The sequence below is a fragment of the Mixophyes fleayi genome, chromosome 4 (genome assembly GCF_038048845.1).
Source record: "Mixophyes fleayi isolate aMixFle1 chromosome 4, aMixFle1.hap1, whole genome shotgun sequence".
NCBI lineage: Eukaryota > Metazoa > Chordata > Amphibia > Anura > Limnodynastidae > Mixophyes > Mixophyes fleayi.
In genome coordinates, this window is record NC_134405.1 from 301,252,465 (window position 1) to 301,280,215 (window position 27,751).

A 27,751-nucleotide genomic window follows, 5' to 3' on the forward strand; every position below is an offset into this window, starting at 1 on the left:
TTCTCTGAATCCATCTGGGGGACACTGCGTTCCCTCCATTTTGCTAATTTGTGACAGTCTGGTCATGCTGGTGCTTGTAGAACTACAAGCACCAGCATACCCATGGCAGCCAGAGCATACTGGTACTTGGAGAACCACAAGTGCAAGCATGCCCTGACACCCAGGGTCTGCTGAGCCATGTAATACCATGAAGTACAATTTAAATAAAAAACACACATCTTTCTTTCCACAATCCTAGTGATTAAATAAATTATATAAATGAAGCTAAATCAAGCATTATAGTAGGACAAAGACATAAAGGTTGAAATTATTGAAGGGGTGTACATATTCCAGTGTATTTGCAAATCCACAACTGAAGGCACATATTTTTTTACAGGATATTTTCTAAGAGATGTGCAATGTGGACAAATTGCTGTAGTTGTGAACATATAGCTGTTCGTAAAGAGTATGTTAAGGTATTCATGTATAGTATTATAATAGCATATTTAAATAAGCATGGGAATGGCCTAGTGAAGGATCCTCAGATGGGCTCCTCCACATATTCATCGTTGAGTAGAGAGTGAGTACAGAGCATGATAATTGAGGACACTCTACCTCCCTTTTACTAACTTTATTGCAAGTCTGCCAGAAAAACAAATGTATTATCAAAGTTAACCCAAGCAACTCTGTCCTTCTGATCGGCCAGAAGACAAATGTATGTTCACACAACGGACACGCAGACCACTCGGTCGTGGTCCGGTGAGCTTACCTGCCCGCTGCCTCCGGTCTCCTGATCGGCACTGAGCGCTGCAGCTGCTTGTGGCGACTGCCATCTTGCTTCGGGTCTGTGAATGCGCAGACCCGTTCTTTCATTTACTCCTTCCTATACTCATTGGATAATGAGTGACAGCTTTTCTACTATTAAGGCACCTGGTCCTTGGTTATGATGGCAGATCAGTCTCCCTGCCTGTGTGAACTTGTCTTTTAGTGGCTCCTGTTATTTCCTGCCTACAGTCTATTGCATCACCAGTGATCCAGACCCAGAGCTTCCCAGCTTACCTGAACCTCTGTGTACTCCTGCCTGCAGACTATTGCAACACCAGTGATCCAGACCCAGAGTTTCCCAGCTTACTTGGACCTCCCTGTACACCTGCCTACAGCATATTGCATCACCAGTGATTCAGACCTAGAGCTTTATAGCTTATGTGAACCTCCCTGTACACCTGTCTACAGCATATTGCATCACAAGTGAATTAGAACCAGACCTTCCCAGCTTATGTGAACCTCCCTGTACACCTGCCTACAGTCTATTGCATCACCAGTGATCCAGACCCAGAGCTTTCCAGCTTACTTGGACCTTTGTGTACTGCAGACTATTGCACCACCAGTGATCCAGACCCACAGCTTTCTAGCTTACCTGGACCTCCATGTACTTCTTACCAGCAGACTATCCCACGTCCTGTGGTTTAGACCTTGTGCTTCTTAGCTTACCTGGATCTTGGGTCTTTTTACCTTTCCCAGGTATCCTGATGTAGCAGCACCCCGGATTTCTATCACCTCTCAGTATCTTTTTTCCCAGCGCTCTCCACCTGGTCTCGCTTGGAACCTACTTATAGAACAGCGACCTGCAGCGCAGAAGCCGCAAAGTCCATACTTCCTTTCAGGGTCACTGGCGAACACCTTCTGCCTCGTTAGACTCCATGCCTCCCAGTGGGCAGTGTTAACACAAGCAGACCCGTTAAACCATGAAATGTATCACTAAAATTAACCTGAACACTCAACAATTTTATTAATTTTAATTTGTAGACATGCTGCAATCTAAATTTGATAAACTAGACATATTGGGCGTGATTCATTAATAAAAGTAAGGCAAGAAAAATTAATAAGTTTGCTCCTAGACACACCATGCCCTACCCCAAATATAAATCTGTCACCACATTATAAATTTACCCCCCCCCCCCCTAAAATGCAATATGGTTTTGCCAAGGTGCAAAGTTACTCGTTTTTTTTCTTCTTTACTTTCCTTAAGTAATCAGGCCCATTAAGTATTTGCATAAAAGTGAGCACTTAATTCTGATCATCCAATCTTGCCACACACAGCAGTACAATTGTTTGCATGTACCGACCTATGAAAAGGATGACATTTTATTCCTATTTGGAAACGTCTTTTCAATTAGATTGCATTGTTCATGATATTTGTGTACCACACACATAGTGATATTTTTATGATCTTGTCGAACATGATTGCATCACAAGAAAGTGTCAATACCCCTGTAATATTCTAGCATGATAAAATAAGAATTTGATAACGACAGATTGACAAAAATATACAGGTTCAATTAAGAATGCAGATGAATAAAAACAATAACTAATCTCTGCTTAGCCTGACCTGGTCTACACAGAACCCTTTCTAATGTCATTTCTTTGTCACAACTGTCTCACACTCAAAGATGGTGTTTGTCCAAGAGAGGGAACTAGCTTTGTTGTTTTTATTAAGTGTCAAAAACATGTTACTTTTAAATGCGGTCACAGTTTCCTCAGTACAAATGGATATGCATATTGTCTACATTTGTAGCTCTAGAATTTGAAGTTTTTCTTGGTGGCCATTATCATTTCCCCAGAGATGCTCTGCTTTGAGACTTGGAATCTGTAATGGAAAATGTCTTATTAAATCCAGACAGTCAAAGGCTCATATCCTGATAACTGTCATAAATAACTAACCTGGAGTTAAATTGTTGCTTACAATATGATCTACTCTCCTACTGGTAAAACAGAGCTTAAATATAATGGGCCTGATTCATTAAGGAAATGAAAGCAAGAAAAAAGAGTAACTTTGCACATTGGCAAAACCATGTTGCATTGGAGAAGGAGGCAAATTTAAAATGTGCTGGCCGATTTATAGTTGGGATAGGGCATGTCCTAGATCAAACTTTAAATAAAGCTATCAAGTATTTGTGTGCTAAATCAAAAAACAGATAAGAAACTAATTTGCACCACTTGCATTGTAACATGGTCTTGTCCAGGAGGAAACTTACTCATTTTTTTGCCTAACTTTCCTTATGAATCAGGCCTAATGTGTACAAAATGGAGGACCCATCAAATCTATTTATCTACACATTCTAGACTAAAGCAGTGGAAAACCATTTTATGTCATTGATTGTGACCAACATCCCACCCTACCTACTTTTAATTAAATATATATTTGGTCAGCACATACCAATAGGAAAAAAGATGATATGGGAGTAATTTCTATATAACATTACAGCACTAGACCTTACTTCATACTTGCCAACTTCTTGTAGTTGGCATCCGGGAGCCTCTCGGGGGTAGGTGGGCGTGACATAATGATGCAAGCGCGTCATTTTACAAGGGGGCGGGCCAAATGCCGCGATTCCAGGAGAATCGCTGCATTTTAGACCTAATTCTGCCCACTTCACTAGGAAGTGGGCAGATGCGGGAGACTGCCATACACTCCCAGGAGTCCAGGAGACCCACCCGAAATCCGGGAGTCTCCCGGACATTCCGGGAGAGTTGGCAAGTATGCCTTACTTGCTACATCCTTCATGGTACATAGAGTTAAATGTAGTCAGTGAAGAAATCATTATATCTGTTCAATCTGTTATTAATTACCATTATCCAGAAGATCTGGAATATATCTGACCTATGATGAATGGAGACATGCAGCCCTGACTCTGAGTGTTAAGCCTGTAGATGCACATACCTAGCATTCAAACACTGCCAGTTATGCATGTAATAAGTGTTAAAATTATTTACAGCACATGCAGCGACCTTTTTTTTTTTTTTTTTAAAGTAATACAATTGCAAAAAAACAACATAAAGAGAGAGAGACATGAATGTTAGAGCATATAATCTAAAGGAGATGTGGGAAATGAAATATAAGGCGCAGAGACATATTGTACATTTCAACAGCAACATATAAATCACACAACACACATGGACTCTGTCAGGGGCTAAATAATGATTATATGAAGCAGCCACTCAGTTCTACAGTATAGAAATTAAGGCCGCTATTAATCACAAGGGTGAAAAGCGCTATTACCAGCAAGGTGGAGATAACCCAGCCAGCGGAAAGTGGCACCAGCGAATGTTTACACATGTCTTTGAAAGAGGCAACCTATTTCATTACCCAGTGGGATTCGTTATGTCTCTTATGTTAACACCATCTCAGGGTGGCAATAACAGAACAAAAGCCTTATAAAATGCTTTGTTCTTTAAATAATGCATTTTAATGCATCAATGTTTTAAAAATATTTCTTTCATTTTTACAGTAAATAAAATGTATTTTTAGTTTTAGTTTTTATATTAGTGGAATTGAAGCCCAAATCTGGGCCTTCAGTTCCACTGTGCCCAATGAAGCATTAGGTAAACCTGGACACCCCAGGACAGTATTGCTCAGCTTACATTGGCAAGAGAGTACTGTGTTATAGAATACTTGTCCACATTCCGGGAGACTCCTGAATTCCAGGAGGTCTCCCGGACTACCAACAGAGCAGGTAATTCTCCAGCATCCTTCTCACTTCCTAGTGAAATGGGCAGGGCGGGAGCCTCAATGACGTGATTTGCGGTGAATTGTGTCGTTTTGGCCCCGCTGCAAAACAATTTGTTTGCGTCATTGCATCGCGAAGGCGGAGTCAAAATAACATGATTCACTGCGCCCCAACCCTTTCCACCGTCCCACTTCACACTCCCTCCAGAATCTCCCGAAGGTTGATGATGTTCAGTTTTATTATAGTGGTATTTGTGCCGATCTACTCCAACTACAAGGGCATGTGATATTAGGATATTTGAGGGTGGAAAGAGGCTCTCTGGCCACACACTGAAGTCACTGTAGGTAATAGAATGTGGGTTTATCTACTAAAACAAGGGATTAAAATACCAGACTACTTTGAGAATTTGAGAAGCTTCCCTGAAGAGAAAGGACACACTTAATACTTTGTAAATTCGCAGTTTGCAGAATGTAAAGACTATGGGCCTGATTCATCAAGGGACATAAACAGCGATTTTGTGCGTATCATCTGCCAAATCACTCTGCGCATACACAGGACCGGACTATACGCCATAGAACACAGCTACCTTCAATTGTGTGCCAATCGCGAGCGCACGCAGCAGTGTCCGATCCAATCCCTGGTGATCTCAAAAGTATTGTTTTTCAGCCATATCTCTTGCTACAGCTACAGGGCTAATTTAAGTGCAGAGTAATGACAGCCGAGTATGCATACTATAACGTGTTTGCAGGAGCAACTGTAAAAATTAATTTTATATACAGTAGACATTAATAGCATCATTATAAATGTATTTTATGGAAAAACTAAATTTTAAAAAAACTTTTTAATTTTTAATGTTTTTAATACCTATATTATTACCAGGTGACATTAATTCAATATTTTTTTTCTGTGCTTTCTTTTGAGAATGTACATTCCACATAGGTATTGGACCTAACTTGCACTGTCTTGTGTAGTAGAACAGAGCAGATCTACACCCAAATTCATCACCACACGTATCTTAACATCCGCTCCTTGTTGAATACGGACGTGCACAGACCTGAATTCCGTGAGTCTGAAACAAACGCACATTGCACTCAGTATGTGTGCCTTGTATCAGGCACCTTTAGTAGAGCTGGGACAATGACGGTCAGTTCAATCTGCTGTGTGGTGAGGTTATGATAGGACTGGAAACACTTATGTCAGCAAAACATGCAAAATTTCCTGGCCAACTGCAGAGCAGAGACAAATGTGCCGTGGAACAATTTTGAAATATTCACGTTTCTCTACTACAGAAGAGATGTAAGAAGATTCAGTATTGTGTATCACTTTGTCCAAACTGCGCAGTAAATAAATTAATACACTCATCAATAGAGATAATTTATTGGAATTAAGTGTTTTTGTTATTTTAATCATCTAATATATTATCACTGAGTGCTCTTTCTTCTTTAATTGTTACTGTTTTGCAGACAAGGTTAGTTCACTGTTCCGCAAAAACTAATTTCCTGTCGTGGGATTTCTGCCAAGAGCATTCCACATGTGTGCAGATCTACAAATATGAAACATTTCATTTTCTCAATAAGCTCTCCTTGAGTTCTACCACACATAGTATAACGAGGACACGTCTGTGTCTCTGCTTTCAATTTGCTTTCTGGAACATAGTGGAAACATGTTTTCAGTTATGACCAGTTCACGAAGCTTACGCAAGATTTTTTTTTATAACAAACTATATTCAAGCCAATTGACTTGGATGTAATAGCCAATGGTCTCTAAGGAATAACACAACACAAACATTTTATGTCCAGTGTCAAGTGTTTTAAACAAGTACTTCATTCTACCCTGCAAACACTGTTCAGCAGAGGTTATGAGAATCTCAGTTACTTCTGCAGGAAAAAGCAGACCTCAGCGAAATGTGCGTCGGCGTCTTTGCTGTCTGCACCACTTCATCTCATTTAACTGGCGGCTATCTTTCTAATAATAATACTCCAATAAACCCATATATAGTTGGAGCAATTATTTAGGCAGTTAGCAAGACACTCTACGTATAGCCTGAGGGCAAATTACTTGGTTATAATGAGATATTGTTACGATAGTGAGTGTCTTTATTTTGAAAAGGATTCTTCTGATATTCAGATAGCCTGATGTAATAATCTATGTAGGGATACTTCCTAGAACTATTTGCGATCTTAGGGAGGCAATATCAACAATACTATTATATATATATATATATATATATATATATATATATATATATATATTGTTGTGAACATAGAGAGCTTGCAGTTATTTATAAGGGATAATTCATAACTGCAGTGTAAATAGGTTGTATCAAATTAATCCATTGATAAGTTAGTGTGACATGGTTCTCTTCGAAGCTGTTAGATCAATGGGTTTTGTGTATGTTAAGCTACCCAGAGGGGGCTGGTAGATAAGGGTAGCACCTTATACCATTTATGGCAGGACGCAAATGTGAAAGTCTTTAAGGATGTCTCTTGCAAGACAATGAAATCTAACACCTGTTTGGGAGGCCCCAGACATGCCGACTGCAGAAACAGGGTTGTATGTTAATGACAGATTCAAGCTGAATAAGGTCACAGGAAAATATCATATCATTTTCTCCAATATCATACATACCAGAGGCATGTGGGGTATGCAAATGAAGGGAAACTTATGACCTGTTGTGTGGAGGCAAAACCAGGTTTGTAAGTCATATGAGTGAGAAGTTAGGATAGAGTGACAAAAACCTGTCTCTACAGCATAATCATAAAACCCTAATTTGCATTCTATAGTCCTGTTGGTTCTGACCTCCCAGGAAGGGGGGCTGTGGGCCCTGTAGCTTGATTTTAAAACTGTATTGAAAATGTAACTCGGGGTTCTCTCTGAGGGAGTCATTTGATTGAAGAGGTTCCATTTTTTCTGCTTCTCCCAGCACCAGAAACTTGATTCTAAGTATGGTATCAATTCTGTGTTTTATCCTTTTTATTTTATAAGAAACAATTGCACTATAATTGTCTTTTATTATCTTTTTATCTTAAGCATTGTGGATGTATTTTCCATATTAAATTCCACTTAATAAGTTCTAGTCTCTGTGTTCTTACGAATTCACACGACAGTTTGGTCCAGACGCTACCTAATTGAAACTGTGCAAACCTTGTTGTTTATGTGAACTCTGATTAAAGTAAATTGTGTTAGATTAATGCTAGGGAGAACCGAAGGCCTCCTAAATAAGAGTGTCAGCTCTTGTCCGAAAAACCTTGGTGGTGGTAATTAGTATCGCAAAGCTAGTGTGTGGCATAGATAGGGAAGGATTTAATCATTTTAGACAAACCAGGTGGTTGTTGTTTGGTTAACCCTGTGTCACATATGCATCACGCAGACTCAGGTGAGTGCTGTTCGTGACATATATGTACAAGGAAATTATAACAATTTGAAGTTTGTCCTTTATATTAATGCCTATAGCATAAGTCCATCTATAAATAGAGAATATTGTGTTGGTGCAGATAGCATTTTATCATTGTAAATAATATAATTGGTTTTATATTTCGCTTATTTTAAACTCTTTATTAAAAGTTATATTTTAATATTAGATTACCTCAGTAGAACATCAACAATTGGAGCTGGTAGTGCACCTTGTCAATAAACTTCTTCTCTTTTCCAAATACTTGTGCAGAATATGCCAACGTACAACGCATCTTTCTGAAATATATTGCACCAAGACTGTGTAAAAGGTGACCCATTCAGAGTATACGGTGATGATCTTCACCACCTTCGAGTTTGTATAAAACATCAGGCGGTATTGGGGAGAGGGGTAGGTACTACAGCCACTGGCTCAAAGCAGAGCCCCCCTAAATGTGCACTCTCCATCTCCGTCCCTTGAAATTCGTTTAAATATCTTGTCCCATGACACAAAATCAAATGTTTTGAACTTGAGGACAATACTAGGAACTCTTGAAAGAGCAACAAACAACACCCTGATCCACCCAGTTTCTCACAATCATGTGTACTTAGTGAGATGTCATTCATTTAGCATTTTGGATGCCCTCAAATCTTTGGCTCCCGAAGCGACAGCCTAAGTTTGCCTAGTGGTAGCGCTGGCACTGAGTCCTCTGAAATAAAGACTATCCCACCTAAATCGGGACAGTTGGGAGGTGTGATAATATGTATGGTATAAGTAGCCTCTTATTGCTAAGGCATTACTTTCCACTAGCAGGGAGTAAGGTTGGTCTCAGTCTGTGAAGGGACTATCTCTACAACAGATGGTCACTAGGTGTTTTGCACTGCAAGGGGTAATACTGGTTATGAACAGGCAATTAAAAAAAGGCAATACACAGTCTGTGCAAATGCGGTCACTGGAGGTTTTTGTCTGTACAAACATTATCACTGACCCTTAGAGAAGGGCATCACCTGGCAATAATACAATAGCTGTGGTGTTAAAACGTAAATTCCAGCAAAAGGCTCTTTCTCCACTCTTCCTTATGTAACGAAGGATTAACTCTGGCGAAATCAGATTTCTCTGGCATCAATCAGCTGTCCCCATAGACTTCCATGGGAACAGCAGCAAAGTAACGCCATCCCAGGATGGCATCATTGGCTTTTTTTCAATGTGATCCATCTGACGCTTCTTTGGCTTTGTTGGATCCATCCCGGGTGAAAGTGGTATTTGAATAGTACTTTCTCCATTCGCTGGCATTATTAGACTGCCATTGCAAGAAAAAAAAGTCTTTGTTGAGGTGGGGGGTCTTCACCGGGGTTCCTATAGCAGTCTCGGAATAGTAAATTGCAGTGGTACTCCATTATGTACCGATTCGATTTGCCGGGATCAAGAACTGTAAGTGTGAAGTGAGTGTTCAGGATAATATTGATATTAGAGGAGTTTATTATGTTCTATACAAACCTACAACACACTTACCAAACTTTTACTCTTTTCCTCCGGGAGGTCCCAGAGTGGAGGTGAAGTGTGAGGGTGGAGTGCGGTGAATCGCACCATTTTGGCCCTACTATCTCTATGCAATGATGCCAAATTGTCATTTTGCCACGTGTATGGGAAGGGGGGACCACAATTCACGTTATGGAGGCTCCCTAGCAAGTGGTAAAGATGTGAGTGAATGGACTGCTCTCTCGGGAGGCCAGGAGACCTACCATGAATTCGGGAGTCTCCCGGACATTCTGGAAGTGTGGGGAAATATAACCTACAAAGTGCATTTACATATATATTCAGAATGCAAAAAAGGATCTTTGGGTCTGGAAAATAAATGAGAAAATATTATTGAAACTGAAATAATTAGGGTTTGATGAACAGTATATTTAACATCTTATTTATCAAACTCCAACGTGACTATAACACAGTTTTTTCACAGAAAGTACAGGAATTTTTTGTTTACCAAAATAAAATGGGTTTCCTAATACAACTAAAGCACTACAGTTTTATTTGCCGTCCTAGATATATTTTATGTGCCCCGCGCCCCCCCCCCAAAAAAAAATAAATATATTGGGGTGCTGGAAGGAGTCTTAGTAATATGACATTGTAACAAAGTCATTAATAGACACAGAGAAACCTTTACTGTGCAGATATTATACAGGCATCTTTATTATGTCCTGTGACCACACAAGTCAGGATTTGAGAACGAAATATGGTTGCAGGCTATTGCTTACATTTTTTACAGCCTACGTAAGCGTTACATGATAAATGTAACAAAATAAAAGATGCAACCTGCACACACCAATATACAAAATATTTTGATGCATCCCTAGAGAGAGTGCCCACTTTCGGCTGCAGCCTTTTTACAAATATATTGTTATGACTCATAATATTACACTAGAGATAATGTTTGGACACTTTCCATGAGTCTTATTAAATATTTTGTATAACAGGATGTTCTGCCATTATTTCACCATCTGTGTTTACTTTATGTCATTTATCAGAATGCAGTAATTCCTTTGTTATTAAATACTCTAGGGCCAAGCAACTGGTAGGTCTGGTAATAATCCTAGCCCCTCAGACAAATATTAGTCGCTATAATTAAAATACCTGAGACAAAAGGCTCAGTGATGTCAAGGTTACACCTGAAAGATAGATTGCTAAAATTTGCAATTTCTTCAGGATATCACCGTGAGGAACAAAACTGCATGTACAAAGAGAGGGAAGTGTGACCAAATGGTAAAGGGAAACGGAAAGAATAGACAAGTGTAAACTGGTCACAAACAATATTGCAGCTGATATTGGACATTTGGAAATTGCTAAGATCGTTATCAAGCTTGGTGGCAAATGCGGTTGGAAGGTGATCATTATTGGCCTGTGTATATGATCCCATATCTACCAACCACACTAATAGGCTGCAGTGGAGCTGAAAGTGATCTGGCCCACTTAACCTTAACGGACTGAATCTCGTCCGACCTAGCCACGTATCAGGTCGAGCAGCAAGATTGGTCCATAGAATAATGGCTGAGAGGACACCACCAATAAACAAAAGATTATGAAAATATGGTACTTTTAAGGCACAAATCTTTTAATTGTCAATAAAAATATAGCTTGCATCAATAGTCAAAGTGGAAATTTAGAAATAGTGGTATGAAAAATGTAATGGGAATGGAAAGGAACGTAATTTAATAGTTTTACAATGAAGGCAGTAGGAGAAGTGTCAGTATGGCATACCACCGTATACCAACCACATTCCTTAAACTTGCAGAACTTCACCGGTAACTACCACTTCTCCATGGCTTGACACATTGAAAAACGGATATTGAACTAGATGCAGGCGTGATTTTCTCATGGACTGTGGGGTTCCCAGAAGACAACCCCTAAATTCTGTCAACTGGAGAGAGTGGGTTATTAAGTAAAAATAATAACTAAATTCTCATAACACATTCACCTTGTTATGGTGTTACGCAACCAATCGCCAGAGTGCCATTTTTCTGGTTTTCCACGTGTCAGTCTGCCTTTATTCTGGGTCTACACATGTCAGTCTGCCTTTATTCTGGTTTTCCACATGTCAGTCTGCCTTTATTCCACAAGTTAGTCTTTCATTATTCTAGGTTTCCACGTGTCAGTCTGTCTTTATTCTAGGTTTCCACATGTCAGACTGCCTTTATTCCACAACTTATTCTGTCATTATTCTGGGTTTCCACATGTCAGACTGCCTTTATTCTGGGTCTACACATGTCAGTCTGCCTTTATTCTGGGTCTACACATGTCAGTCTGCCTTTATTCTGGTTTTCCACATGTCAGTCTGCCTTTATTCCACAATTTAGTCTGTCATTATTCTAGGTTTCCACGTGTCAGTCTGTCTTTATTCTAGGTTTCCACATGTCAGACTGCCTTTATTCCACAAGTTATTCTGTCATTATTCTGGGTTACCACATGTCAGACTGTCATAAGGTCGTAAATATCGGTCCACATATCTACTTTTTCTGTTAATCCTGAGTTACCCATAAATACCAACTGATTTATTTATAGGTTAAATAGGCTTGATTCTAGCTATATCAAAATAGGCAATCATATGTTGCTGACCGCCTATTTATAAGCTCTCTGTGGTCATATATAGCTCTAGTTGATGCTATTGGACAAGCTGATTTATAATATAGGTTTCAGGTAGGCGGCTATATTACTAGTCCTTCAGTATGTGAGAAAAAACAAACATTCTTTGCTGACTGTCTAATAGCAAGCTATCTGTGGCCATAAATTGCTATTTCAGGGGAGCCTTAGCAGTACTACCTAACAAGATATAATTTCCATAATAAGAATATGGGCAGATCATGAGAAAAACAGAGCACATGCCGACGTGCGTTTCGCTTGTATGCTTTCTCATGGCAAGACGAGTCTATGGAATGACAGGTCCTTTATACTGTATAAGTCCACCCCTCATCATGACGTCAGCCATTTCAACCAATCAAAGTGTTATTTGTATTTGAATGATAGATAGTTGAAATTACCAATCCAAATGAAGGTCCCACCTATTTCATTTTTCTATTGCTCCAAAAGCGCTATCAATTCATTGCATGAAAACAAAGCTAGTTCTTATATTTATAATTACTTATTTACTCTAGTGTCAGAGATAATTAAGATTTGAAATAACCAAAATTATAGTAGTCTTAAAGGAAAAGAAAAACAAAATATTAAATGACTAATACATACAAATATGTCATGACTCGAAGATTACAACCTAGTATTCAGGAATTATTTCTGTAGGATAACATACATATTCCCAAATGGGGTAAGTATCAATTCAGGAATTAATCTTCCATTTTTTAGCTATAAAATCAGATTAACTATTATCAAACAGATCTTCATAATAGATGGAATTTATGACCATAGAGGAAACTAACGATAATCACAGATTGAAGGAAGTGACAAAGTGTATATAGACGTGAATTTTATATTTTTATTGGGGTGAAAAAATTAATTTATATAACACTAATGAAAGTTTCTATAATTAAGGAATTAGTGAGATAACAAAGCTATTGCAGCTGGTCTGCATTTTTATTTCACTATACACAGTTAATCACTACATGTTCACTTTTTTGTTTTTATTTCGCAATTCTGTATGAAACTGTTGAATCTTTTTTAATGCATATCAATAAATTAGATGTTTTTAATATAAGCTAATATACCAGAGCGCCTCAACGTATACTTCTTCTCTTCCCTCTTTTGCTTCCACATGTCTGCCAGCCTTTATTCTGGGGCTCCACATATTTGTCTGTCTTCATTCTGGGTTTCCACATGTCATTCTGCCATTATTCTGGGTTTCCACATGTCATTCTGCCCTTATTCTGGGTTTCCACATGTCATTCTGCCCTTATTCTGGGTTTCCATATGTCAGTCTGCCTTTATTCTGAGTTTCCCCATGTCAGTCTGAGTTTATTTTGGGTCTCCACTTGTCAAAACCAGAGAAAAATAAACCCGCGCTCAGTATATCCAACATTATATATGGTACCAGCTGCTTGGCAATAAGCCCACGTTCGGTATATCCCATATTGTATGTGGTACCAGCTGCGTGGCAATATAAATGCCCATATATGTATACAAAACAAAAAGACAGTTGTCAGCGCTTATCCTTTAAACCACATATCTGTGTGTGTCTAGCAAAATGAAAACATGAGGTATTAGTTCATATTTTGATCAAAAGATTTAAGCCTGCATCCCAACGTCAAGGGCACCTCATTATATGCAGGTCCTACACTGACCTATATGCTATAAACACCATTAAAATGCAGTTAAAATCAGATGCACTCACCTCCCAGGTATAGGGCTTTACATCTAGCAAGGGCTGGCTTGTGAGCCACTCCCAAATGTGCCTTAAATAGGCTTAATGGACAGCTGCTATGACAAAAAGGCAATATTTTAAAACAAAACCAGAGAAAAATAAGCGCGCACTCGGTATATCCCACTTTATATATGGTACAAGCTGCTTGGCAATAAGCCCACGCTCGGTATATCCCATATTGTATGTGGTACCAGCTGTGTGGCAATATAAATGCCAATATATGTATACAAAACAAAAAGACAGTTGTCAGCGCTTATCCTTTAAACTGCATATCTGTGTGTGTCTAGCAAAATGAAAACATGAGGTATTAGTTCATATTTTGATCAAAAGATTTAAGCCTGCATCCCAACATCAAGGGCACCTCATATGTTTCCATATGTCAGTCTGCCTTTATTCTGAGTTTCCCCATGTCAGTCTGAGTTTATTTTGGGTCTCCACTTGTCAAAACCAGAGAAAAATAAACCCGCGCTCAGTATATCCAACATTATATATGGTACCAGCTGCTTGGCAATAAGCCCACGCTCGGTATATCCCATATTGTATGTAGTTCTCTGGTTTTGTTTTAAAATATTGCCTTTTTGCCATAGCAGCTGTCCATTAAGCAGAGAGCGAGCGGCGCTGGAGCGTGGAAAGGTAAAATTATGACAATACCCCCAGCCATGAGGGAGGACTCCGGACATCCTAAAAGGTTTTTTGGGGAAATTGTTTGAGGGAGCGCGAAGATCAGAGACTCTAACCCAGGAGCGTTCCTCGGGCCCATATCCTTTCCAGTTCACAAGAAATTGTAAGGAACCTCTGGATATACGTGAGTCTCGAATTTGTTTTACTTCATATTCCAGTTGATCCTGATCCACAATTGGTGGTGGAGTTTTGGTGGAAGTGGAGAACTTATTGGTGACCACCGGTTTCAGAAGGGAGACATAAAAGATATTGGGTATACGTAGTGAGCGGTGAAGTCTTAACCTGAAGGTTACAGGATTAATAACCTCAGAGATTACAAAAGGCCCAATGAACCTTGCAGCTAATTTCTTACTGGGAGCCTTCAAACTAATGTTTTGGGTGGACAATCATACCCTATATCCAATAGCCAATTTAGGCCAGTTCTTCTCCTCTTGTCGTAGGACTCCTTGGAACTTGAACAAGCCGAGACAAACTCTTTAACGTCATTGTATAAAGACGGCCACCAATAATTTCAAGACAATAACTCCCAGGTCTTCCAAATGCCTGCATGGCCGGAAAAGGGAGACCGATGGACCCAGCGTAAAAGTTTATTACGAAGATGACGAAAATGAAAGTCTTGTCTGTAGGGCATTGTCTATTAATGATACGTGTAACCGCCAGAATACAGTTGGGGTCCAGGATAGGTTTATTCTCCTCAAAAGATTCCAAATCAGAAGGTGATGTTAAAGTCAAAATGAGAGAAGAATAAGGACCATCTTGATTGAGGTGGGTTTAAACAATGTGCTGAACTAAGATATAACAGATTTTTATGATTGGTATAAATGGTTATATGGAATTGTGCACCCTCCAAGAGATGTCTCCATTCGGAAAGAGCTAACTTAATGGTCAGGAGCTCCTTATCGCCTATTTCGTAACTCTTTTCCACTGGTAACAGGCGACGAGAGAAGAACCCACATGGATGGAGTTTACAAGAGAAATCCCGTTGGGACAACACAGCTCCAGTACCAACAGATGACGCATCCACTTCAAGGAAGAAGGGGCGTTGGCAATCAGGCTGTTGAAGAATGGTAGCAGAGGAGAAAAGAGACTTAAGTTTCTTAAAAGCCTCAATAACCTCTGGGGACCATACCTTGGCGTTGGCCATTTTGCAGGTTAATGCTGTGATGGGTGCTACCAGTGAGGAGTATTCTTTTATAAACTGGCGGTAATAGTTGGAGAACCCCAGAAAATGCTGAGTAGCTTTAAGACAAAAGGGTTGAGGCCAGTCGAGTATGGCTCTTAACTTGGTCGGCTCCATCGGGAGTCCGGTCCCAGAAATGATAGAACCCAAAAAGGGTAACTGCTTCTGTTCAAAGGTGCATTTTTCCAATTTGCAGAATAATCAATTCTCCCTAAGATGAGACAGAACCTATGCCACATGTTTACGATGAGACAGCAAGTCTTTGAAAAAAATGAGGATGTTGTCTAAGTAGATGACCATGAATTGATAGAGAAGATCTCGGAAGAGCTCATTCATAAAGCCTTGGAATAATAATGTTCCGCCGGAGCATTACATAGCCCAATGGGCATGACCAGATACTCAAAATGACCATCTCGAGTGTTAAAAGCCATTTTCCACTCATCCCCCTCCTTTATACGTATGAGATTATAAGCCCTTCTGTGATCAAGCTTGGAGAAGATGATAGCTACTTTAATGCGGTCGAACAATTCGGAAATCAGGGGCAGTGGGTATCGATTTTTCACCATGATAGCATTGAGCCCCCTATAGTCAATGCAAGGGCGAAGATCCCCGTCTTTCTTTTTCACAAAAAAGAAGTCTGCTCCAGCGGGAGAGGAAGATTTATGGATAAAGCCCCTCTTTAAATTTTCTTTGATATACTCTAGTGTCGGATTCAGGAGTAAATAGAGGGTATATACGACCCCTGGAAATGGGTTTTCCAGGTATGAGGTCAATGCTGCAATCCTAAATTCTATGAGGAGATATGGAGCAGGAAGAAGGGGAAGAGGAGTCTTCCTGGAACGATACGGTGAGGATCTGGGAACCACCTTCTGAAGACAGTGAGAGTGGCAATATTGCCCCCAGGATAATATTTGGTCGGACTGCAAGGTCAAAGTGGGAGAATGGAGGCTTAGCCAGGGAAGCCCTAGAAAGACCGGATTGGTGATCCTCTGGATCACCAGGAAGGAAATAGTCTTCTGATGTAGTAAACCGATCTGAAGGGTTATAGGAACTGTACGCAGCAAGATAAGTCCCTCAGAAATCTTACTCCCATCTATGGCCATAAGAGAAAAAGTAGAAGGGAGAGTATGTATTGAGGGGCACTCAGAGGATTGGGATAATAAAGTGTATGTACATAAAGTAAAAAATAATAAATCTTTATTGGTATTCATTAAAATGCAGAAATTCCATTTATGATCTCAATAGTAATTCGATGTCCACAAGATTAGCAAAATGATTAAAAAATGCAAGATTACTACTGAGATCATAAATGGAATGTTTGCATTTTAATGAATACCAATAAAGATTTATTATTTTTTACTTTATGTACATACACTTTATTATCCCAATCATCTGAGTGCCCCTCAATACATACTCTCCCTTCCACTTTTTCTGTTAACACATGTTGTTATATGTGAGGGTGCACCATTTCCAGAGACTCAATATATATATTAGTCATTATTCTTTATGACCTTATAAGTATCTCTGGTTTCCTTCATTAGGGTTTGCCCAGTGCGGTTCACAATTTTCTATGGCCATAAGAGAGACAGGTTGCCCCAGAGGTTGGGTGGAGATGGCATATTGCTTCACCAAAGCGGCCAAAATTATATTACCCGCTGCTCCAGAGTCCAAAAGAGCTGACAGGGATATAAGAGCTGACAGTGGAGGAACCTATCCGTAAGAGAATGGGAAGAACAAGGCTGTCTTTATATTGGTGGGTGAAGAGAGTCTGACCAGGGAGGCCCAACGATACCTCTCCAGTACTCGTTAGGCCTTATCATTTTCTGGGTGCTTTGGACAAGTCCCTAGGATATGAGCGCTCTCCCCACAGTATAAACACAATCTTTTCCGAAACCTCCTCTGCCTCTCTTCAGCCGCCAGGCGAGTTCTTCCTAATTATATAGGTTCTTCAGGTACTGGCGCCTGAAAATTGGGGGCCAAACGAATCAGGCTGCGACTGGACTGTTGTTTCTCAGAATTGCATTTCTTAAAACGCAGATCAATCTTGACACAGAGCGAAATCAGATCATCTAGGGTCATGGGGAGTTCCCATGAAACCAGCTCAACCTTTATACGATCTGAGAGACCTTGCCAGAAGGTAGCAACGAGGGCCTCGTTATTCCAATGGAGCTCTGATGCTGTCATTCTAAATTGTACGGCATACTGTCCCACAAACTGGTTTCCCTGGCGTAGGCGTAGAATACCAATAGCTGTGCTGGAAACCCTACCGGGTTCATTGAATATCTTTTTAAAAGTGGTCAGGAAGGTAGCATAATTGTGTAATACGGGATCATTCCTTTTCCGCAAGGGTGAAGCCCAAGCCAAGGCTTGACCAGACAGGAGCGAGATTACATAGGCTACCTTAGCCTTCTCAGAAGGGAAGTTCCCTGGAAGAAGTTCAAATTGTATTGAACATTGATTCAAAAACCCTCTACAGAGCTTGGGATCCCCATCAAAATTAGGGGGATTAGGTATACACAACTGGGAGGTAGTTGTAGCAACTGCTGGAGAGGGGTCTGGAGCAGATGCTGATGATCTAAAGGCTGTTAGGGTATTCTGGAGTGCATCCATATGAACAGATAAGCTCTGAAGACATTTTAGGAGCTGCTCTTGATTTGCTTCTTGCTTCTCCACTCCTACCAGGTGTTCTAAAATATCCCTTGGAGAGGGATTTTCCGCTTGATCCATGGTCAGAGCAAACTGTAATGGATTTTATAGGATCTGGTGCTAATCTAGGTTGGTGCTGGCCGACCAGAAGTACGGAGTCTAATGAGCTCCCCAGTATTCACCAAGAACCGCCTCAAGGCGAGATGGACTTAGCTGCCGGGAGCTCACAGGTCGCAGTCCACTGGCCTGCCTCTGGATGTACCACTTGGCGGAGGTGATGTTCAAGTAGTAGTTGAACGTAGAGACAAAGCACTCATAGTCAGACAACCGGATCTGGTACACAATCGGACGGCACAGTACAGAATCAGGAGACGGTCTCAGTGTGAAGGGATTCTGGGTTTGGTACACGGTCCGACTGCAGAAGCAAAATCAGCAGGCAGAATACAGGGTCAGACAAGCTGGGTCGGGACCACAAGATATCAGCGGAGGATGTTCAGCAAGCTGGGTCGGTACACATACGCAGGAGAATAAGAATAGTCAGACAGGCAGCACTGGTACACGAGAATCAGATCAGAGATCAAAAAAGCAGAAGGATCCACGAGGAATGGAGAGCCAGGAAGCATACAACTTGCTCTGACACTCTCTGTTCAAATAGTGCCAACACCTCCATGTACCTCATTACATGCTACTCGCTGTTCAAACAGTGACAACACATCTGTGTACTCCATTGCACGCTACACACTGTCCAGACAGTGCCTACAAACTCTGTGTACTCCGTTGCACATTACCAAGCTCTCACACTTCATGTACTCAGCAGTACCCTCAGCATTTTGCCTACAGTGTCAAACACCACAGTTTATGTCAGATGGGACAACGTCTCATTGTATCACATCAATTCATCTTCTGGTGTGTTTCCCCTGGGACACAAAATCCCGAATTGTGACATTGTCACTATTCTGTTACTCCACATGTCAGTGTGCCATTATTCTGTTACTCCACATGTCAGTGTGCCATTATTCTGTTACTCCACATGTCAGTGTGCCATTATTCTGTTACTCCACATGTCAGTCAGTCAGTCATTATTCTGTTACTCCACATGTCAGTGTGCCATTATTCTGTTACTCAACATGTCAGTCAGTCATTATTCTGTTACTCCACATGTTAGTGTGCCATTATTCTGTTACTCCACATGTCAGTGTGCCATTATTCTGTTACTCTCACATGTCAGTCAGTTATTATTCTGTTACTCTACATGAGGGCACTGTTCTGGGTTCCATAGAATTGTTCCACATGTCTGAGATACAGAATATCCCACGCTACTTGTGGATCTCAGAGCAGCAGAAATTTAGTTTTTCTTTTATCTTTCTGTTTTGCAAATACTATGGATAATATATTTCCAGAAAAGGATCCCATACCAGCACTAATAAATTATTATGTAATAATATACAGAACGGTTGCCAAAATGCCAACCATCACAGGGGCAAATACAGGATTTCTATAGATGGGTTTCCAAGCCACGCCGCCAATGGGCATGACCAGTATGCATGGGGGCATCATTTTAGACAGTGCTGGACTGCTCTCTGACTCTCCTCTATTCTCCATCATATACATGGGGCAAGCCACCTCAAACATATAGTGCCCCAGGCTGGGAGGTGGGTTTTCAGGCACCCCCCCCCCCCCCACTTTCCCCTGGTGCGCCCCTGCTTCAGTAAATTTGGTGACAACAATACTGACAGAGGTCAGTTAAAATCGGTGTGAAACATTGGGAGTCCTCACTGTCCCTGATCTCCCATATACTATAGGAAAAAATCGGCTTAACATTATATACAATTGCCAACATTTAAAAATAATTTACAGTGACACTTTGCTGCTGGGGCAGCGCATGTAAGCACAGACTACATGATGTTTTCAGTGTGGTCTATGAAATAATTGGTCTATGAAATAATTTCAATCGAATCATATTAACTGAATTTTATTACAATCTAGGATTTTTCAGATTTTAATTACTGTTTAGCAGCAAATATTAGATTATATAGCCTAGAACATAAGGATAGATAGTTAGAATTGCATCTAACTGGCAGAGCAATGTTAATTTTGGGGGGTAGGAGGGGTTCACATTTTCTCTCTCTGAATTACGTTTTTTGGTTTTTTTACCTGTATAAATGATTAAAATATATATATTTTTTCCTTCTCAGAATAAAATAGGTTCAGCGATGGTTTCTCTGATGCTCCTAGTTTGGGCTGTCCAGTGTGCAGCTGATAATCTACTCAGCAGTGCTGCTAAAGGAGAATCCCACTACCCAAAAGACAATTCTCAGCTTTTCTGCAGTTTACCAGGACCCCCGGGACCGCCTGGAATTCCAGGACATCCTGGGTCTACTGGCACCATAGGAAGGATGGGCTTTCCAGGAAAAGATGGGAAAGATGGAAAAGATGGGGGGAAAGGAGAACAAGGGGAAGAAGGTAATTGATCTGCATCTGAAGTGATTTTTTGTTCTCCACTAACAAAAATGAAGCATGAGTACATGACTTGTATCTTGTGAGGTATATTTGCCATCCAGACTTTGACTGTTCTGTGATTGTCACTTACATGCAATAGAGCCAGGCATGAGCCGAACATATTCATGAGACTGCGGCCTATGCATTCAGTAAAATAATTGCATCCATGAGGCACTGTGAGGCAGGGCCGGGATGACCTGAATTGCATTATCACCCGGACACTTGCCCCTTCGATCTCCCCTTATGTAGGTCTCAGAAGTAGGCATGCATTGGCTTAATTAAAATTCTTGAATGCCCCTTATCAAATCCCTAGGGACTACAATTCAACAGTGACATCAGTGAGACATGAGGCACTTCATCCCCCAACTGATGCCTCCACTGTGTTGGAACCTTCAATGCTTAAGATAAAAGTAGCCATCTTTTGGGGTAGATTTACTAAAACTTCTGGAGGTGTTGCCCATAGCAACCAATCAGATTCTAGATATAATTTTCTAGAACCTAATGGATAAATGATAGCTAAAATCTGAAGTTTTAGTAAATCTACCCCAAAAGATGGCTACTTTTTATCTTAAACATTGAAGGTTCCAACACAGTGAGGCATCAGTTGGGGGATGAAATAATTATTTTGAAATGTATGTGATTAGGTTACCAAAGAAGTTGCTGTATCATGGGCAGTTTATTTGCTTAAGCCAAGTAAGGGCTATGAGTGTATAATAGATTTTCCTGATAAGACATTTGGATAGAATTTCTATTTTCACTTTGAGTTGGGTAAACATTAAGGGGTAGAGGGAAGAGTGCCTGGGAGGTTAGTCCTGATCATATACACACCAAATCAATATGCTGAGTTGGCTGCTATTGGGAATGTCAGGTCACTCACTAGGATACTTCTAATAGCAACCTAAAGACCGACGGCTCCACCAAAAATGGGAACAGGAGTATAGTAAATGGCAGAGACTAGGAGCTGGTGCAAGAGGTTTAATTATTAGAAGGTAACCTGTTTCCAGTAGTGCGATGGTGATGAGGGGTTAGAAGAGGTGGTTGGCAGGTGAGTAAAATGAAGTGTCCATACACAGATCAGTTTTATGGCATCAAATGCTAGGAAGCATCCAAACCAAAATATGAAATTAATGATGTTTGAAGACCATTGTGATTATAGTGGGAATAACAGACGTGACTGGATGAAAGCTGTGACTAGGCAAATTATTTTGGAGGATAGAACCTGTTTAGGGAAGATGGGGAAAGAGGAAGATATTTGTATATATGTAAAAGCCAGTGTGAAGATAACTGAGGAGATTATGGGTAGAAAAAAAAATGCACAAGTAATGTACTGATTTGGGTTTGTATAAGGCAGTGTTGGCTAACTTGTGACACTCCAGGTGTTGTGAAACTACAAGCCCCAGCATGCTTTGCCAATATATAGCAGCTTATTGCTGGAAGGGTATGCTGGGACTTGTAGTTTCACAACACCTGAAGTGCCACAGGTTAACCAAGCCTGCCCTAGGGAATTGATAAAATGCATTCAAGAATTGTAATTAAGCCATACTTGCCTACTTCTGAGAAGGTTTAGTATATCTACCCCTAATTTTAAAAAATGATGGACTTGGGCAAATGCAGAGAGCACTTGATAATTTGGTTCCTGCAAAGGGAAGATGAATGTAGCATCTTTGTGTGATCTAGAAATTTGTGATGTTATAATGTCTAAAGCAGGTCTGGCCAACCTGTGGTTCTCCAAGTGTTGTGAAACTACAAGTCTCAGCACACCATGCACCCTAAAGTTCCATTAAGCACTGGAAATAAGGTGATGCATGGAAATCAAACTGCACTTATATTGGAGACTAAATAGAGCAAACACTTCCACTGCTTAAAGGACTTGGGTTGGAGGAATCACTGCATCCAGTTCTATTTCACATAGCTCCACAGAGCTCTATTGAAAATGACTGGATGGGTTGTAGGACTCATTTTCCAGCAGCCAAATGATCCACCTCCAGAGTCTCATGTGGACAACACCTTTAAATGTGAATGGATCTAATGGGCCATTTTTCATAAATAAATAATATATTTAACTGTTATTTGTTTCCTCCATTGAATATTCTCTCTAATAGATCTGAAGCTCAATAAGGTGTGTAAAACAATGTGGTGGTTTCTAGCGAAATCCACTAAACGTAGACTGTAAGGGGGAGATTCAATTCAGCGCGAGGTGTATAACAAAAATTCCCTTACATATAATAAATAATGAAATTTGGCCCACTAATTTATTCATGAAATAATTTGGCCCCCGTAACATAATTAATAATAATTTTGCCCCTCTAAAGAAGAAATCATGATTACCCTCATAATTAAAACTTGTATTGTGCCTCCTCCTGTTATGTTAACATTGGGCAGCAGTGGAAAGCTGATGTGTTCGCTATCTCGCCTAGCCAAAGCAGAGTGTTGATTCTGGCGACTTTTACAGTATTCTCGGTTGAGTTTGCATAATTGCAGCTTCATACATATTGCGACTTGTATTCTTAGTATGGCCAAAAGTAGGGGCAGCGATTTGTAGCGTGTTGATTTTGGTTACATCACTTTACTGGCAATGTACTATCAACTCGCACTTTCAAACTCGCCTGAGAAAATCATTGAAAAAAGCAAATCGCAGCTTGATACTTTTTGTCTTCAACTGACAAAGATAGGAGGGCTGCAGACCTAAACTGAGAAGAACCAGATGGCCTCAAACATCAGCATTTTTCCTATGCCTGTATTGCATAGGAACATTAGACTGTAATATATTAAGGATGGACACGAGTGTTAGAATTTCAATCTTCACAGATATTAGTTAATTGTAGCAATAATTTGTGCTACTTATTGAGTGATGTTAGAGAGCTTATTTCAAACTGTAAATATGTTTTAGGATGTCACACAGAAGCTTTTTAACAAGGTTAAATACAACTAAGGCATCAGCTCCAGAACTATATAAGCCATGCTAAAGGAAAGCACAACATGCAACACAAAACATTGTGGGCCTGGTTCATTAAGGAAAGGAAAGCCAAAAAAGGAGTAACTTTGCATCTTGTTAAAACCATGTTGTATTGCAGGGGAGGTAAATTTAAAATGTGGGGACAGATTTATAGTTGTGGTAGGGCAGGCTTGGCTAACCTGTGACACTCCAGGTGTTGTGAAACTACAAGCCCCAGCATGTTTTCTCAATATAAAGCAGCTTATTGCTGGAAGGGTATGCTAGGATTTGTAGTTTCACAACACTTGGAGTGCCACAGGTTAGCCAAGCCTGGGATAGGGCATGTCCTAGATCAACTTTAAATTTCAGTGTAAAATAAAGCAATCAAATATTTGCATGCTACATGAAAAAACAGCCAGTATTTATGGCTGGGTACACACTAAAGGTTTTTCATCAGATAATCGAGCCAAACAGCTGACGTGCGACTGTTCGGTCGGATGTCGCGGTAGTGTGCATACTGACATGATGGTCAAAAGTTGTCCCAAAGTGCTGATTGTCGGCTCATTAGGTTGGCCGCACTGTTTAATAATCACGTTCCAATCACCTTACGATCAAGTAGTGTGTATGCACTCCCGATCACGATCTCCATAGAGTTTACAGAGTTAAGGAATGTAGAGAGTGCTCTAGATGGAATAATTCATTTGTTTGTTCTGAGACTGAATACTGTGTTTCAGAGTCACAGAATCTAACAAAATTTGTTATGACATATGAATAGTTATAACAAGGCAGACCTTAAGTCACAGGTACAATCGTTATAAATAACATATCGGTCTGAAAATTATTAATTGTGTACCTAACCTAACTTATGTGCAAGTCATTTGCACCCCTTGCATTGTAACATGGTTTCGCCAGGAGACAATTTTCCCCTTTTTTGCCTCACTTTCCTTAATGAATTAGGCCCTGTGTGTGTATTTTTATACTTATATGGGTGTGGCTTTACATTACACAAATTCACCTAATGCAGCTCTTTTTAATAAACTGGACAAGAACTGGTACATGGAAAACATTACCCCGTATGTAAAAACATTTTTGATCATACCAAAAATTTGGACATTAATGCAATGGTAATAAAGTATAAATGCCCATACTGTTCCACATGAAGAAGTCCCAAAAGGCTTTAGTGATATCACTTATACAGTAATAATCCTAACTTTGAAAAGTTGATAATGACCACATAAGAGGTGTATTTGCACAAACTATATATGCCATTAGCATCAGGAGATCTAATGACTGATATATGGTTGAGATGTCACTGGTGAGGTAAATCAGTTTGAGTCAGGTTTATAGTAAAATTAATACTACTGAATTAGAATAGTCCTGTTCAGGCTATAAATATAATTGGAGTAAATATATATTCAACATGTGGATATATTTCTTTGTTCCATAGGTACACCTGGCAGAGTTGGAAATCCTGGAAAACAAGGTGGTAAAGGGAAGCAGGGTGCCATAGGAAGAGCGGGCCCCAGGGGCCCAAAAGGTATTCGTGGTGACTCTGGAAAGCCAGGGACAGAAGGAACTAAGGGACCAAAAGGAAAGAAGGGCGATACTGGAATGCCAGGGCCATGCAGTTGCGGTTCAAAAAAGGCAAAATCTGCATTCTCTGTAGCCATCACGAAAAGTTACCCCAAAGAACGCTTACCAATTAAATTTGACAAAGTCCTTATGAATGAAGGAAGACATTACAACACGTCAAGTGGGAAATATTTATGTAGCATACCCGGTATTTATTTCTTCACATATGATATCACGCTGGCCAACAAACACTTGGCCATTGGTCTGGTTCACAACGGTCAGTACAGGATAAAGACTTTTGACGCTAACACTGGGAATCATGACATTGCCTCAGGCTCCACCATTCTTCCTTTGAAAGCTGGAGATGAAGTGTGGCTGCAGATTTTTTACTCCGAACAGAACGGACTTTTTTACGATCCTTACTGGACAGACAGTATATTTACAGGGTTCCTCATCTACCCTGAGCAAGAGTACATCGATGAAATGAAGGTGAAGAAGATCAAGGTCAAGGAAACAACGGGTGTGAGCTGAGAAGTGTGGATTGGACATTCACTGAGCTCTAGAACTCTTGAGCTATGCTCAAAACTGACCTCCTATAAAGCAAAACAGCCTGGAGTATAATATAACATGCTGTCATTCTGTATGGCACGGCTACGCTACCTGTGGATCTCCAGCTGTTTTTAAACTACAACGTCCACCATGCACCTTGTAGTTCAAGAACCGTTAGACCTTCCATGAAGTTAAAATGGACCCTTCATCCCCATGTAAAACCACATTAGTGTCCAGATAATTGTATGCTAAAAACAAAAAGAAACTGTTTTGTTTACAACGTAATAATAATAAATAATTATACTGAGTTTGTTCTCCACTGCTATATTTTACCATTATCTCCAAGATCAGAAGCAACTGTGAGTCCACATAATATCTGCCCCATTGATTTTTTTTAATCTCAATATGGTTTTATACACCAGTAAGTGACTTGCATACACGGTAAATGCAATAAGTCTGTTTATTTTTTGGCTTCAATTTTAAAAGCACTCTTCTCCTCTTGTTTGCTTTTTTCTTTGTTTTTTTTAAATAATCTTTTTATTTTTGATTTCTTTAAGTAAAAAGAGATGAAGACAAAGACAACTCCAGGGAAGGGATAACAAGAAAAAATTAAACAAAATAATACCCACTGAGCTGTGTATCCCGCTACCCCAGATTATTTGAACTCAATCCCAAAACTTTTTTTCACCAGACTTCCATTTTCAACTCTTAGTAGGAGCTGGTCAATTACAATCCACCTAACTCATGAGAGGTGGCCTCAGGCGAATCGAGCCAGGGCGCCCATATCAGAAAAGCATAATTTATCCATTTTGATGAAGAGCATGTAGAGGAAGCTGCAGATCTTTTCTACAACTGTATCACAGATTTTCTGGCATAACAAAGTTAGGGGCATATTCAATTTGTCGCGGAGTGCTTGTTGAACGGTCGCGAGGGCACACTGTGGAGATGTAACATCGCGGTTCTCTCTTTGTCCCCCCCAGGGATGTTGAGGAAAACATGCACAGCCACGATGTTCTGAGGAACATTGCGGCTAATTGAATATGCCCCTTAAAGTCCAACTAAGATTCCTTCTACCTTGGAAGGCGCAAAATCCTCTGCTAAAACAAGTATGCATGTTACTCTACTTGGGTTAAGTTAGGAGCTTGTTTAACTTTTGCATGATACACCACGATAACCTGATTTGAGCTCAGTTGGAACGACATTCATACATCTTTTTGACATCTGATGAAGAGGTCTGTATGTAGCCAATTCATATTTTAACTATCACATAAAAGAGTTTCAGATGACCTTCATTTGTGGCCTTTATATACCCTCCTATATGTTTTATTGGTATATAGCTTTATCTTTATGGATTCTTCTGTGGATTTCTAACATTTAGCAAACCTCCTCTCTTCCCTATAATAGAACCTTCCATCAATACTTCCCACTAATATGGCATTGATATATAACCGATAAATCTGCCAATTACTTTTAGCACTGCTCTTCCAACCTCTAGCTGGTTTTCATTTATAGTCACTACGTTAGATATCTCCTGATCCAGAGAGACCAAAGCTGGGCCATGGATGATTGGCAGTGGTGTTGGCAATGGTGGTAGTAAGTACAACAATGGTGGTAGTCTTATCGTAGGGACCCCAGCTAAAATAGTCTTATAGATAAGATAGCTTTGTTAAATACAAATACAATACCTTATTCAAAGGTCCATCTAACGGTCTTTCAATTGAGGCATCCACTTCTGTCTTCTACTTTTTAGAATATTTTATTTACATGTTCTCTCCTCTTCACAAATCATTTAAACTTTTTAAACCAATGCAAAACATGTTGTATCTGTCCCTAAGCTGCTTGCATTAATATATCAGTGGCCTTAAGCAAGAAATGCCAGCATCATACATGGACAGTTTTTTCTAAACCATTAAATAAAAAATAAAAAAAGTAAATGTAAAAGGATATT

General features: G+C 40.0%; 1 protein-coding gene across 3 annotated transcripts in view; it reads left to right on the forward strand.

Annotated features, from left to right (window-relative positions):
• The window catches only part of C1QTNF2 (C1q and TNF related 2), a 79,256-nt gene extending 53,146 nt beyond the window's left edge, over positions 1-26,110 (forward strand). For all 3 annotated transcript variants that reach the window (XM_075209884.1, XM_075209885.1, XM_075209886.1), the window contains 2 exons: positions 20,444-20,711; positions 25,130-26,110. In XM_075209884.1, the coding sequence (XP_075065985.1) occupies positions 20,462-20,711; positions 25,130-25,785 (906 nt within the window). In that variant the 5' untranslated portion in view covers positions 20,444-20,461 and the 3' untranslated portion in view covers positions 25,786-26,110. The remainder of the gene's footprint in view (positions 1-20,443; positions 20,712-25,129) is intronic.
• Positions 26,111-27,751: the final 1,641 nt, after the last annotated feature.